The 16,165-nt window shown below is 41.4% G+C and overlaps 1 protein-coding gene across 3 annotated transcripts in view; it reads right to left on the bottom strand.

Moving 5' to 3' along the window:
- PPP2R2C (protein phosphatase 2 regulatory subunit Bgamma) overlaps positions 1-16,165 on the bottom strand; it is a 201,649-nt gene that overhangs the window by 3,436 nt on the left and 182,048 nt on the right. For all 3 annotated transcript variants that reach the window (XM_072861598.1, XM_072861600.1, XM_072861599.1), the window contains 2 exons: positions 13,707-13,876; positions 8,915-9,006 (listed from right to left, as the gene is read on the bottom strand). In XM_072861598.1, the coding sequence (XP_072717699.1) occupies positions 8,915-9,006; positions 13,707-13,876 (262 nt within the window). The remainder of the gene's footprint in view (positions 1-8,914; positions 9,007-13,706; positions 13,877-16,165) is intronic.

Below are 16,165 nucleotides of genomic sequence, written 5' to 3'. Positions count from 1 at the left end.
TGTACCATTCTAAGACTCAGGCAATCAGGAACTATTTGCCTTTCTAGTACACCCTAACAGAGCATATTTCCCATGCTTTGCATATAATAAACTAACCTCCATCTCAAATTACAGTTACATTTCTTTAGCACTTTGCTGTTGTTTCCCACTTAGGGGGAATCTGTGTGGAGCAGCATACAGGCCAGGAGACCACGGCATATGCAACCATGGGAGAATAAGGCATAAACTATACTCTCTGTCATACAGACACTCACTAGCTGATTAGATTAGGTGCTCCTGGATTCAGGAGCTGTCTTACACTATATGCACAGCCTCCAGCCAGCGTTGCTTTGATGTCATTTGGGGCCATCAGGAGCTACTGTAATACAAATGAACAATATACTGAAAAATGCACAAATGGGAGCTGTGCAGCTAACTGCTTTGGCACTACAGCTACTGACTGACAGCAGCTCTGCTCACTTCAGAGCCACTGTAGGGTAACTAGAGCGGGTGAGCTGGATTTGTACGCTGTGAATCACTAGCAGGACTGCCAGCTCCATCCTCCTTCTGTGTTTGCTGATGGCATACTGGAGTTTGATGACAGCTGATTCCACACTGAGCTTTTTGCAGCTCCTGAAGCGCTAAAGGGAACTGCTGCAAATCAGATAGGCGGAGCACAGCGACACAGCATGCGCTGCCCTCAGCAATAGCTCACCTACAGCCTTCACCCTGTCGAGAGGCTGCTTTCCTGAGGTCTGCAGGCGGCACGCCCCTGGCTGTACCGCTGCTCTGCTGCTGACTTCAGGGACGGGCAACAGAGGCACTTGTCCGTACGTAGCTGCAGCCAGCCCTGGCAGGGAGCTGCCTCTCTGCTCGGGAGAGCACGGAAGCAGTACCTGCCCTTGGGTTGGCTGCAGTGAGGTTTCCCTTACCTTCCCCACCTGCAAAGACCTGGCACAATCCTGCTTAGTAAGGCACAAGTTAACAATCTCACAAGCTAAAAAAAAAAAGTCAATGTGACAGCTTGATAAAATGTATCCCAGAAGCTGCAGAAAGCCTATTGATCAAGATTAGTGCCCATTTCAGAAACTGAATCAACAGTAGTAAATCCAATGTTTCACTCCTTCCAAATTACCATGTCTTGTCATTACGGCTCCTGCTGTAATGGTTATTCACAACATGAAAAAATCGAGGTTATTTCATATCTCAGTGCTAACGTACACAATTTGTGATGCAAACAGCCCAGCACCGTACTGTGTTTTCTTCCCCCCAGGCAAAATTTTGAAACAGGTTCATACGCTGGGGCACCCTGTGCCATGGGCTGCAGAGCCGTGGCTCCCAGGGGAAGGAGGAGCATCCCTCCAGATGAAGGCAGGAACCATCAGGGGAGCAGTTTTCATGCAGGCAGGGTACCAGTGTACCAAATGCACCGAGAGGTGTTTGCCAAGAATCTTATTTTAGGAGGTTTTGCTTGCAGTAAAACTGCCTTTACAGTCCATTTGCTTTTTAATTTCTTGAACTCTCGCATATTTTTAAAAGTCTGCTTTCTTCGGTTGGATTTACTGCAGTTATTTTTTTTAACATATGTAGATGACTACTTTTCATGCTGGCCCTGTTTTTCTGCAGTTTAATGGCTCAGTAAAAAATAGCATTATGTAAATGAGAAAGTGCCCATTCTTGTTCAAGGTCACAAACACAGATGGATTATAACCTTACCTGCTGCTTAAAATAACAATAAAAGAGAGTGAGAACTAGATGTAAGCCTGCAATTTATTCCTGTTCAGGAAAATATTATGTACAATAATGGAATGTATGCGATAAGGAGAATTTTTTATATACATATATTAGAACAAAAATTGTAGCTGAGTATAGAAAGAGTCTGGTCTGTATTTCCAGACTCTTTGCTCTGCATGGCAGTGTTATGATGAGTGCTTGCACAAAACCCTTGCAAGTGGGGCTGGTTCAAGAAACCAAACAAAGCCCCTCACCCAAAACACCCCACACTAATTCATAGGTGTGTAAGGGAGCAGCCCAGAAACGCTCTGCCTAACCACCTAGCCACCTTTAATTTTACCCAGAAAGCAAGTTTACAGGTTGTGCTACACATGGTCAGAGGTACCATCATCTCAGCCGTGCAGGGGTATTTAGGACGCAGAACACACTTGAGTGCACCCTGAGGAGCAGCGCACTGGTAGCTCAGGCTGGAGCAAAGCTGCTGATAGACTGTACCCAGCTCAAACCACCCCAGCTACAAGCAGCATGATTTAAAAAAATAATTTTAAAAAAGGCAAAACCGGCAAAAAAGCAGGAAAAAGCCCCAACGGCAGTGACGTGGCTACCACTGCCTACATTTCATGCATCGGCAGCCTAGCTGGTGCTCTGGAAGGAGAGGCAACACCCCGTATCTGCAGGGCCCCAAATGCATTTGCACAGCTCCACGCTAACCCTCCACGCTGCCCCACGAGGGGAGCACGTTTTCCTCTCCACATGGTGCTGCTCTGCAGAGCACACGGAGTACTCTCTGCTCCCTCTTCTAGAGCTGCTCCAAGCAAGCTCCGAGGGTTTCTGACAATTCTCCAAACGTGCATGTTTTGAGCAACAACACAAAATGTTACTAATTTGTCCAGCCTGCACTGACACTGGGGCATTCTTGTTTATTAATGACAATCTGAGGCATCTCACTGTCAAACTTCAGTCCTCATGCGGGGCCACTATGGCCCAAAGTCTTATCCATTATTTTTTTTTCTTTACAAGCAGGACAAATGTATTCTTACAGAAGGTAAAAGGAGGAGGAGAAACCCCCAGTACAGTCCAATCCTACTTCTATTATATCAACTTTTCTTCTTACTCCCTCCCTACTTGCCATTCTGTTCTCTTTTTCTCTTTCTTCCCCTACAATCTTGACTCTGGTCTTTATCACCCTTTCGCATTAGGTTTTCCTTTCCCTCCCCCTCTTCCTCCTCCCCTCCCCTTTTTCCATTTCCCCCTACCCTGCTCTACAGTTTTAAAAAACACTATATCTGCTGCTCTCTCCTGCCAATGAAGTGTCCTCCCTAGCTTCATCCTCTGTTCCCCGCTCTGTCTTGTCTCTTTTGCTTCACTCTGTCATTTCCTTTTCTCTGTTCCTTATTTTTTCCTCTCATCTTTTCATTTTACTCTTGGAGGTCTCACTGCTCACCCCTTCTTTGCCACCTCCCACTACCTCCAGTCTTGCTTACTCTCACAGACAACTTGCTCAGCCCTTGAGGGCTTTGGGCTTCGGGCTTCCATCCTTGCCTTCTCCTTTGGGCTGAACATGACAACCAGTAGTTGTACCACTAATGTTTAATTTAGGGCCAGAGTTTTAGGGTCTACAGCACCACTCTAACAACTACTGATAGCTTCAGCATCTTTAAGGATCTTAATACCATAAAACATCTGGCTCTCAATATTTTGGTTTTGGTAACGACCCTGTTAAATGAAATGCTTCAGTAGGTGGCTTCCTTCTCTAAAGTTCTGCTTCTGTTGGAAGGTCAACAAATTTCCTACTTCACCAACCTCAAGGGCATCTGAATAGGGCTTCATCATTTATACTAAACTTCAGTGAGATCTTCCACAATATTTTTTAGGCATTGAGATTTCATCAAACATGTCAGTCACTAAGTATTGGTGTATCTCTCTCTTTCTCCTATCTGTTATTCCCATACTTATTTCAGTTTTCTGTATTGCAAACTGAGCTCTTAAATGTCATCCATGTTGTGGCCATCCTTGCATGCAACAGTTTTTATCAAAATTGCTCCATTCAGCTGCCTTCCTGGATGTCAAGGTTTGCCCCAAAATTCTGGGGACATCAGCTGGAATTAAGGCTTGCTTAAAAGCCAAACCATACTTGCTTCACATTGTTTTGTGTTGGTTTTGTTGTGGTTTTTTTTTTAAGACTCTTTTATAATAATTTTGGGGCTAACTCTGGCCCAGATTAGTCTTTCTAGATGAACAGAAATTTTTCTTTACCTGCAGATTTCTATTGTCCAGAGAAATCCATCTCATAGCATAGTCTCCCCCCTCCACTGTTGCTCAAGAGCCCATGGAAGCCATGGGATGGTGTGACAGGAGTAAGGCTGGGCAGGCTTCAAGGACCAGTGCATGCCAGGCTTAGGTATGACAGAAAAACTAAACCAGCCCTGTTAACCTGCCCCTCACTGCAAATGTGGCAGCAGAACTTCATTCCCTGCAGCAAGAGCAGCAGGACATCAAATCCAAGCAAGTGTGAGGGGAGGAGACAGAGAAGCTTCCACCAGAGCCTGCCTCCAGACTTGTAAATCTCTGCAAAGGAGTCCCTAAAGGCACTCAGCATGAAAAGGGACCATTTCTTTGACCTGAAACCATCTCCCCAATTATATTTTGAGCCCCTAAATTTGCAAGATTTCACTAGCATGTGTACCAGTGCAGAACAGCACATCTGCAGCCTCCTGGGACTGACAAGCAAGGCCCACCAGATCTGGTTTTGTGACAAGCTGACCTTATGAGAAGAAAGGATTGGTTCCAGGAAAACTCTTCAAAAACATTTTTCATGGGAATGAAAAATTATATTTACTGTGGCAAAGGGAAAGGAGGAAGCAGTGTTGCAAATAGTAGGGGCCTGTTGGCATACTGGGGAATTTTCCTTTATTCTGTGCTGTGTGAAGCAACTGACTCCCCATCACAAAGAAGGAACTTCTTCAAACCTCCTGGGGAGTATGCCAATGGGAAAGCTTGAGACACCGGATTCAGGGTTGTGGCACTCTGGTACGGCTGGCTGTGATAAGACTGGGAGTAAGAACAGAGGATCCTCAAGTCCTTCCAAGCTAATATTTGACATGCTGAGCCTTGAGAACAAAATGATGTCTTCTAGCTCTCCAGCATGGAACGTGCTGCCAGACAGGAATAGACTGTTAACATCTCATCCACTGGGACCTGCCAATTCCGCCTGATTAGAGTGAAGGCTGATGGATATTCAGTGGGATGAATGACAGTTCAGTAGGAAAGGACTGACTGAACAGTTGTATGTGACTTCACTTATCTGCTTACAGCATATCACTTATCATCACGGTATTCAGAAGTCTCCCTGGAAGGGTTCCCATACACCCATTCATTTGAAATCTTAAAAAAAGGAATAGTAATTAAGGTATTCACTTACTACCATGTAGAATTACTACATTTTTTTTTTTTTTTACTGGCCTCTCCTGTAATTCACAAACAGCTCCATAAGTGCTAATTTTTGAGGTAAAACTGAAACAACAAAGTGGGTATGGTTGAGAGTGAGAAGAAAACAGTGTCTTGCAAGTCATTATTAAAAGACCAGACTTCGGAAGTAAATGAAAGAACTAAATTAAATCGGTATATAAATAGGGCTCACATATTCTACATAGTCATGTAATGATGTATATACAATAAAGATGGCATGATTTTAGTGTAATATACTCAACTACAGATAATATGTGCTCATCTGGTTGAATTAGTGTAAGACCCCTGCTTGACTCCCTCCCCTGACCACTGTTGTTGCCAAAGTACATAGTGATTAATGTGCCCTTCAGCAAATGAGATCGGCGCTGTCTGATCATATTAGTTCCTGTTCATTGGAGTAACTGGGCATCAATCACGTTCTAATCAGAGCTCATGTACATTGATTTTTTTTTGTAAACGGCCTCACCATCAGGTCCTATCATAGCCTAGATTAACCCCTTAGTAATGACAAAAATTAATAAAAAGTATTTTCACCTAAATAATAAATATGCTTTCATTTTTAACTGAACTTTCCTGTCACTTTAAATTGTCACTGTAGCTTTGAAGTCTGCAAAAGATAGAAGTAACATGTTTAGAACTGCAGTTATTACTGTTATGTATACGTATAAATAATATAAATACTGTACTGCAGCATCTCTTAAGAGTACCACTGTTAATAGGCATTGCTTACCTTTAGCAGTAGTCCTTTTTAAAAAAATACATAATGAGGATCCAATTAAGTGACCTTACTATTCAAATGAACTGTTCTTTAAGAGTTACTGGTACCCAAATATAATTTAAATTATGATCCACCAAAAAAAAAAAAATCCTTGTAGTGTGTAGCAAAACAATACAATACTTGTCATACACAGAAGCAAGAATCTCAGAAGAGTGAATGTTCATCAAAAAATGAACATCAGTGCTGATACATTTGACTCTTCAAAAGAAACCACTAGATTAAAGGGAACCCTTATCTTTTGTCAAATGTTGCCAGCTACTCTACTCAACAGTTTCTTACAATCAAGAGCAGTGTATTGTGTTTAGTGACGGATTTGGTAATTGTGCATGACTAACAACGCTCCAGTGTCTGGGCAGTACAATAAATGAAGCCCCCACAATCTAATGTTCCCACTTAATAATTACTCACTGCATTGATCTTTCTGATCTGTTCAAGTAGGAACAAAAATATTATGCTCACTTTAAATCCTGATATTGAATAATACTTCTATTATTACCTATATATGGTAATAGTAGAAGAGAGAGGTCTTACCACACTAATGAGGACAGCAGCATTTCATTCAACTACAGGAGAAAGACGCTGGGCCTGGGAACATGTGGCTGTCCATCCTGTACAACGCACTGGGAATTCCCATCAAGGATAAGCAAGGACTTGAAAGGACTTGAAAAGCCCTGAATCTTTGTCAAAGTTTCACAATATCGAAATGATTTGATTGCACTGTTCTTCTGTGCCAGATTTAGGCAGGGATCAGTACCATCCATATTTCCAAGAAAGGCTTTTATTTTGGTATTTTCAGTAGGACCAAACTCAAGCAGTAACCAGTCTACTGGGATAACCCTCTGCTAAAACTTCCATTCATGCATGGGTTTGGGAGGTTCAGAGAAAAGCTCCAAAACCTGGATCTTCCCCTAAAACTTCTGTGGGTCATTCTCACTTTCTGACGATATCAAAGCCATTTCCACAACCGCTGGTGCCCAAGTTGCAGTCATAGCTGTCTGGGAAGGATTTTACCCAGTGTGCTCCACCTATGTCATTTTAAATGGCCAGCAGTTTGTATCTCAGGGGATATTCAATGCTGAGTTAATCCTTGTCAGAAAACACATTAGCCTGGCACGCAGACAACAGAGATAATGGAAGTATATAGTTTCATTTGCATAAAAACCAATACAAGGTAAAAGTTTTATTTCTTAGTAAAGACAGGATCTCTCCATTGGGCAGGTACAGGAACTGAGGAAAGGAAAGTAGTCCAAAGAGAAGATGCCTGTTGCAGAGTGTACAGCATTACACTTTACCTGCATTTGTGGAACACAGGACTGGAAGAGACCTTGTTCTGCACTTCCGAGTTCAGACACTTGTCGTTTTAGCCAATGTCTCATATAACTGCTGTCACAAATTTCCTGAGCACCATCATCAAAACAGTTGGGCTTCTTACATCTCCACTACTCAGGATGGGAAGACTGCTCCATACTGTCACTGTCTGAACAGGTATGAACTACTTCTGATTTCCAGGCTATAAGTACCTGTTGTCACTCAATACCTATTTGCTGTTGTGTCATTATCATTCACATTTATTTTAGCTAGATCCTCTTCCTCCCTATATATACCGCCTTGATATACTTACTAGAAGCAAGTATAATCTTGGCTTCTCTTTTGCTAAGCTGATCAAAACCAAACTCCTGTCCTCTCCTCTCTTTACAGCAGCTGTCCATTTGCCCAATTAGTTCATCCACCTTGCAGATGAGGGACAAGAAATGTGTCACTGCAGTCCAAAGGTCTTTGAATAAGACCCTAACATAATGTCATCACTACTCCTTTCTCTGCTGGATATCCCAGTCTTGCCCATTCAAGGATCATATCTGCCTTTTTCACAGCTGCCCCACACTCTGTTTCATAGTCCTTGCCCAGGCCAGGGGATCAGGCCTGCTTCAAATACAATGAGACGGACCGTTTTCTCTTTCCCAAATGAGAGGCTGTGAGCTGAAGGCACAGTTCCAGGCTCTCAGCGAGTGCCAAACTTTTGCCTCTTGGCTCTGAGCTCTGCTGAGCCAGAAGTCACTGTGTGCCATTCAAAATTGGCTCCTGTGCTCTCTTTCACATGCATTTTGTAGACTGCTAATCCCTTCCACAGTCACCTAGCATATGAATGTCCCTCTGAGTTGTTTCCAACTGACAAGATGAAGGTTTGTGTTTTAACTAAAATCCTCACCTTGCATTATACTCTTGGATTTCATCCATTTTTATTACCCCAGTCCTCTCAGCTGCTCAGTTCTTCCTGTACAATATTCCTATTCCTCAAAGTACTGCCACCATTTGCTAACATTATGGCATTAGCACATTTTATCCTCGCTCGCACTCTCTGTTGTGCCAATATTTCTTATGAAAATATTCAACAAGATATTATGTCCAAGATAAAAACCAGGACCTCTCCTTCAGTGCCTAGGGAAAGGGACTGCTCTGACAGGGGTAGGTAGCAGAAGAAACTGTCATTTATGTCAGTGGGAAGGTGGCAGCAGTTTGTGGAGAATCAGTGGGTGCCTGTGACTGCCTTTCCTCACTCCCTGTTTCCAGTAAATGAACCGGATTTCTGAGGCAGCTCATGTGTAAATACAGGATCACACAAGCTTTCTTAGTGTGTTGGTGGGGCTGTGCAAGTTGGCAGCATTCTTTCTAACTTTTGCAGCCTACTTATGATTTTGGTGAAAACAGACAGAATTTGAAGGTTTTTTTTCCCTAAGGCATGAGCCAAGATTAACAAGGTATTCATCATGTCTAATGAGGTCAGAGACACAACTGCACCAATAGCCAAACACCTTTTACCAACCTGAACACTGATATGTGAAGATGTAAATTGATGTGGAAAAGAACCATGCGTAACACACTACTTTCTGATTGTTCCCCTTCATATGGGAGCTCTTTTGCTAAATGAAGACAGTGATGGACATAAGGATGGATTACCTGTCTGATCCATTCCATGCACATTCAAACTTGTCAAAGATGCAGTCATTTTCATAGAGGGAACACAACTTGCTCCTAAGGTAATCATGGACCTGTTTCAAAGAAAATAACTGCTGTTATTCTTGAAATAAAACAAAATATAAAACCCCACAACCAGCCCCTCCACTCTCTGCTTTATCTCTCACATTCACTTTCAAAATATGCTGCAGAGATTGGTAGCTTTGCAGAAGATACTGTGTTTAAAGAAGTTATCTGTACTTTTCCATAGCCCAATTAACCAGGTGCTACAGAATTATTGTTGCAGGAAGGCATGAAGCATACCTCCCTCAGCAAGCTGCAGACCACCCCTCTTCAACATATTTGTTTCCTGCTTGGGTGATTTTCTCAGTGCTAGCCTAATTCCCAAAGACATTTCACCAGCTGATACCCTAGATGTGCTAATTAATGTTCAAGAAATCTAATTTAAATAGTAACAAAAATGTCATATTCCAAGATAAGTGGACTCTCACTTGTTGTGGCAGAAAGAACTTGGCTCTATTAAAAGAACCTGTAGTGTATGGTATTACATATATTTGGGTAAGGTATTTCAGAAGCCAAATACAGGACAAGGTTGCAGTTGCACAGGCTGCAAATTAGAACACTAATTTAGCCCAAGGATGTCTCCTATTTGGCTGAGACTTAAAAACAACATTGTAAAATCTCACTTACATACAAGCGGCACTAACCAGCAGAAGACCTCTCCTCTGGGCCACACATCTCTGCTGAACAAGGGTTATCAGAAAGAGACAGATCTCATGCAAACTATTTCAATCCTTTGCTGAACTTGATTAGTTTTCCTTCTGGATGATTGGTTTCATTCCGCAAGGAAATAATGAGCTAGAAAATCCCTGCCTAGACAAATTTACTAATGCACTTTCACTCCTGATGTTTTCTTCTAGCTGTTGTAGAAACTGTAAAACAAAGATGTGTAGATGGCCTCTTGGAGCACACGTACCAATCCAGTAGCCGAGGGGCATAATTTAGCTCTGGCATACAGAGGTACCAGTTCTTGCAAGCCCAGGGAGATTGTTCCTGCTCATGGATGCTCAGCATCCTCCTGCAGCCTGAGGGTGTAAACATTTCTTCTAGGCAGATAACTTCTATCAAGACCAGACGAGGGACAATGACCTTTCACTTATATTTTCTTTAACCCATTTTCAATAGCCAAACTGTATAGTATCCTAAGAATATTTGTAACATAAGGTTATTAAGGATTATAAATTTTAGTCATGGATCAATTTTCATCAATAGATGAGTGAACACTGAGCTGTATATCAACAGATAATGTCTTATACAGCAAATAAGAGGCAAATGGTAGATGCAGATAAAACATTTCACAATTAAATGCATTTACCCTCATGGTGAGTAATAGGTCAGAACACTTTTAGTACTGACGCAGTTTCTTGCACCCTCTGTAATTAAATTCTTTCATTTTCTCTTTACTTAAAGCTTTTTTATGTTAGCAGTGGAATTTGTTACAGAACTGGAGTTCTTTATAATCTTTGTGAGCTCGCAACACTTGGAAGAAATAGAAAGGTTGGGTAAGGCAGGAGAAGGAATTAGATCGCATTTGCCTCATTGACTGTCATTTCTAGGTCTTCCTCTTACAATTTCCAGCAGCCTTCTGTCATGACCACTGTCATGTATACCCTTTGTGAAGTGTGTCCAACTCCACAGCTTGGAGCTGTGCCTTTCTATCAGCTCTGTCAAAAAGCATTTTGAAGTTCCTCTCTCAGATTTCTTACTGAGCTCTTCAAGGTCTCAGCTCCTTTTTCTTGACTGACTCTGCCTACAAACTTGCACTGCTGCCTTGAACAGCCAGCTTGCTCTTCATGTGGACCCTTTACCATATTTGACCACATTCAGACCCTCAGAATGACTATGAAAACCTAACTGGAAGAAACACTTAATTTTTACCTTGTTTGTATGTTCATCTGCCACTACCAACTGGAGGTAAAATCAGATTTGCCTTGTCTATTACATATTGTTTTGACCACATATGAATAGTACTTGAATCCCAACCAAATTCATTCCGAACTAATTACAAAAGGCATTCTCCTTTTCTTCACTGCACTGTTTTAGGTCAGACCTTCATGGAATTATCTAGTAATTCTGTGCTCCAGACTAACAAAGCAACATGACTACATGGGGACCTATTTCACTGGGACTGAATAGTCACAATCAGGCAATTCGCTGGTAAGTGACACATTAGTCCAAATCCCTGTGCAACAGACCTTGCCAGAAGTGGATCAAGCTATTATCAGCTATGAACGTGTTCACCTCTGGTTGCTGCTGGTATGGTTCTGCTGGGGTAATTCACCTGGGCAGCATTAAAAGAGCATCCCGTTAGGCAGGGCTGCCTTGCAACTTTCAAGCACTGGTCGTTCTACTGTATTGCTCTTTTAGTGCTGTCCAGTGCACCATACTCTGCCCTTTTTTCTTTTATGTGAAGCATAAACAGGAGAAAATCATGTTGAATCATTGTCAGCAGATGAAGTGTTTCAGCAAGGCTGCTCTATGCAATAGCATTCTTTTAGCCACAGCATCGATAAGGAAAAGAACTTGCACGAGGAATTCGATTTTTTTTGTGATACTAAAATTGTAACCTGATAATGAAGCAGTACAGTTATAGACTTTGCTCTTTCTTACAACCCTGTGGGGAAATCTCCTGTTGTGACCCTCTTCATGAGTCTCTCAGCTAGACAATATCTACGTGGCTACCATGCAGTGGATGAAATGAGAAATTCAATCTTTTAATCTTTTAATGATATACATGTCATCATAATTATGTGGATACATAACTGAAAATGTTAGGTTTATTTGTTGCCTTTGGGTGATCCACCACAAAAAACTTTTTGAGATAATTCAAAGTTTATATATGAGATTTATGTATGTGAGAGAGAGATACCTCTAAGACAAATTATTTAAAAGAGTAATTTAAACCACTTTTTCTTAAGAACAGAATTCTCTACTCTCTGCAGTTGAAAAACATGAAAGGTTGCCCAGGGCAGTTGGACTGTGTGACTCCTATGCAGTCCTGTGCTATCGGCTTCCTAAGGCCCCTGAATTCCAGATTCCCCTTTAGTCCGCTGCAATGCTCAGCAATGCATCTGTATACTCTTTACAAGGCACTGGATAAGTATTTGAAAATGAAATGCAATCCATAGGTTAAAGTAAGGCAGAAACAACACTGTTATATTTGCAGGGTTATTGTTGTTGTGGGTCTTTTTTTTTTTTACTAAGCTTCTGATTGCAACAATCAGTACTGAAAAATTTACATTATACTCATTTTCCACATCTTAGCATGGAGAAATATAACTTTTTAATTGGCCTCACTGTTGGGTGTCAGACTGATTTAAAGGTGGCCAGCTTGTTTCACAGCTATCTACATGAGGAAACAAAAGCAGACGTCAAAGTCAAGACAAACAGGTTGTCTTGACCAGCTATTCCTCTCCAGGGACAAGGTTGCCTACTCCATTAGCATGAGTATAAAATAATATATTACCTAAGTTCCTAAAATCTAAGATATGCTTCTGTTATATAAGACACAGTCTCGCCCTTACCCTCCCACTTCATTTTCACAGCATATCAACATTTCTAACACATTTAGCATTACAAGTACTGCCATTTTCAGAGCAAAACCAATTCTGTAGTTTTACAGGTATACAGGCTCAGACTTCCCAATGCTCACAAGAGACACACTGGAGAGTATCCACCAAAATGTAACGGGTGCATTGGGAAACACTGGGGCCCACTTTGTCTACTAAACACTAGCTAATAAACACCTCCGATATTACTGATGTCAAATTTTGGTTGTTTTGACAAGTCACACTACAAAACTCTCATTACATGTTATCTTAAAACCAGTCTTAATGATAGTTACTGTGAACTCCTGTACCCCACCTGCCATTATACAGACACAGAAAACACGGGGTTGTTCCAGCAGTGTCGTAGGACTGTCTCTACATAAGCAGTACAAGCCAGATGAATGACATTTTTCCTACTTTGCATACTCTTCTGCAGTAGCTTAACAGCTTTTTCTCATTGCATTTTCATAACAAGCAGTTTCTGTGTCACAGACATATTTTCCTTCTTCAAGGCAGAGTCAAAAAATGTAAGCTCAGCCCTCTATTGCCAAACAGAACAGATGTCAGAGTACAAACTCAGCGCTGGCTGGAGCCACTGGCATTTTGTCTGGATAATATCGCAATGAATTCAGGCAACCAGATGTGTCCGTCTGGCATTCGCAAACTGCCGTGTCAGTGGTGATGTTAGGGTTTAACACTGATTGCTTCTAGAACTAGGCACAAGGGAGAAACGCATAGATGAAGTTTTTAAAAAAAGTTTTTAAATGACAAAGGTGTAAACTCTCAGCTGTCCCAGGGGGAGTAGAATGCTAAGCAACTCACAAAATCCTGTCCTCAGTTTCTTTTAAATGTTAATAGTGAAATACATCATTTGAAAACAGATGCCAAAATGAAGAGATTATTTCCCTTGTTAGAAGCATCGTTTCTTTCAAGAGCCCAATCCACAGTGTTACCCTGATTCCCCAGGCATTACCCTTCCTTACTGATGCTGAAATTGCGCTTTTGCAACTACAAGGACGTCACTAGAAGGTTTTTAACCACCTTGATTAGCAGCTCTCTTAGCTAGCGGCTTCTCAGACCAAGCAATGAGAAGTTTAGGAAAACATTCAGTTTTTGAACAGAGATGCTTTTATATTGTTGCATTTCAAGCTGTAGGAGATACCTACCTGGTACGTTTCTACAGGCTTTGTTTCCATGTTCAGATCCCAAACCTTGACAGTGAGGTAATCTCTTGTTAGCATGTATCTACCGCTGTGACTGAATTTGACATCTGACACTGAAGAGATAATTTCTGAAAAAAATGATCTGTTACTGGGGTCTTCTGGTTCTTCATAAACTGTTCAAAGAGAAAGAAGCAAGAGAGAAATTAGAATTCTATTAAAAAATGCTCTGTTGTACAATCTGTACTGTGCATTTCTTGTGAAACAATGTAGTTCAATGTACCAACGAACACGATATAGAATTAATTATATGCCCAGCACTTAATTTATTCTTTTATCTTTATATAAAAATGCAAACTGTAAGCTTTAAATATTATAATAATTAATCTTATAGCTATGGGCCCAAAGCATCACTTTGGGAAATTATGTAAATACACCAGTTAGTTGACTACAGCTACCTATAGCAAGGCAGTTCATCTATGGCCATCCTTTCTGGGGTGCCCACGTCCTGTTTCCTGACATAACCAAAATTCAGGTGTCCCCATCACATGAAAGGTGTACATGTGGTCTCACAATGGTCTTGGCATCCGCAGGAAGGGTGGTTACTCAAAGCCTGCCCTGGTTGCCAGAACCAGCTGGCCAGTCTGCAGGCTCCTCACTGGTGATGTCTGGTACACGCTGGTTAGCTGGTCTGTGTGCTGCACAATCCAACAAGGCAGGGGATCATGAAATATTGCTTACAGTACCTCCATACAGGGAAATCCAGCTCTTGTAGCTAGGAGGTTGGTCATCCCTGTTCATCTGTATATAATAATGATACTGGATGACTCACATTGAATTGCAGGAACTTGAAACAACTGGTATTAGTGGGCTCTACTTCCTCTGTTACAAGTCCACTACTCAACAAGGCCTCTTCATCCTTCCCCAAGAAGCCTGCACTAACTCTAGCCCTGCCTGCCTGCCAGGTGCCTAGAGCAACGCTTTTGCCTTTCTGCAGGTATCTGTGGCCCTGTGATCCAAATGACGTCATATGGTGAACTTTAGTAGAAAGTCATGCTTTTGGGGTCCTTCAGCAAAATCAGTAGAGTTTTGGCATCTATGTCTAGAATAGTCTTTGAAAATTGTCAATTTGGTGAGCGTAATTTTCAAGTTTCAAAAGAAAAGCCATGTGATGAGACTTGAAAACGTGCTAAAAGTAGAACAGCTTTTTACTGTCAGTCAAAACAGGTTTTTGTGTAGTCTGCTGGAACATTTCTCTTTCAATTAATTTATCTATGACTATGATTCAGACTGTTGAAAGCAACAAGGTTACAGTTTCCATCAGGTGAAATAATGTTCTGCTGAAAGTTAAGGGTGAGTACGTGGGCGAAGTACGTGGGGTAACGCAAAAAATTATGGGCAATTTTCTTTGGGGGTGGGCAGTGGAATGCAGCCAGGCATGCACATGAGAATAAAGTCTATATTTGAACATGTACCACATATCTAAATGGTAATGAACTACTTCAAAAAGGGGAAAAAACTTTTCTTTTCAGACAGACTGTAAATGAACAACTTTAAATAGCTCTTTAAAAATTTGCCTAGACATTCTGCAAAGCAGGTATTTTGTAATTATCCTGTCAGATTTTCAATAGAAGTCTGACAAGCACAAAGCAATTATCATTTCTCATACCTCTTCCCTTTAATCTGTCCAAACTATGCACTTGGCTGGCAGGAATTTCATCCTCCTAATTATGATGTGAAGTTGCTATTGAAACCAGGAAAGACAAAAAAAACCCCCATACTAACTGAACTATACCTTCATTTATAGCCGAGATATATTTTCTTGGCTCTGTGTATCTCGTCCAACTCCCAATGATTAGAAGAGGAGTAATATTTGTACCTGGATACTCTGTATTTTGTTAATTAATGAGATTAAACCATTTCATCCTTTATCTGCAGGTTTATTGCTTTTCTATCGTTACCACAGTAAGTATTAGAAAGACTTAGCTTAATTAACTGCAGAAACTAATGCAGGCATGAAGGCATCATATCACTACAGAAAAAGATAGTGGTAGAAATTTTAGTAGCAGCAATTCTTTGCAGATAGTTCCTATAGTCAGCATAACCAAGCCAGGAAAACTGTCACAGGAAATTAAGCAGCAGCTCCCAGTGTTACAGAGAAAGCTTAGCAACTAGCAGCATGTGCCTGAGCAACCAGAACAAGGCATTGGCCTCAGGAAATGAAGGTGAGATATAGTGTCCTTGGGTCTTAGCTATTTCTGGTTTAGCATCAACATGAGGTTATGCATACACTGCAAAAAAAGCACAGTCTTCATTCAGTTTGGCTAACACAAGTTGAGTAATTGGAAACAGGACAGCAGTGACAGCCATGTGACTTGGACTTCAGGTCAGGCAAGCAATTCAAATTCAACCCTGGCCTCTTCAGGCTGATAGGAGAAAACATGGTGCTAGCCCATCATTTGCAA

The sequence above is a fragment of the Ciconia boyciana genome, chromosome 5 (assembly GCF_034638445.1).
Source record: "Ciconia boyciana chromosome 5, ASM3463844v1, whole genome shotgun sequence".
Classification (NCBI taxonomy): Eukaryota; Metazoa; Chordata; class Aves; order Ciconiiformes; family Ciconiidae; genus Ciconia; species Ciconia boyciana.
This window is presented reverse-complemented; position numbering and strand designations above follow the sequence as displayed.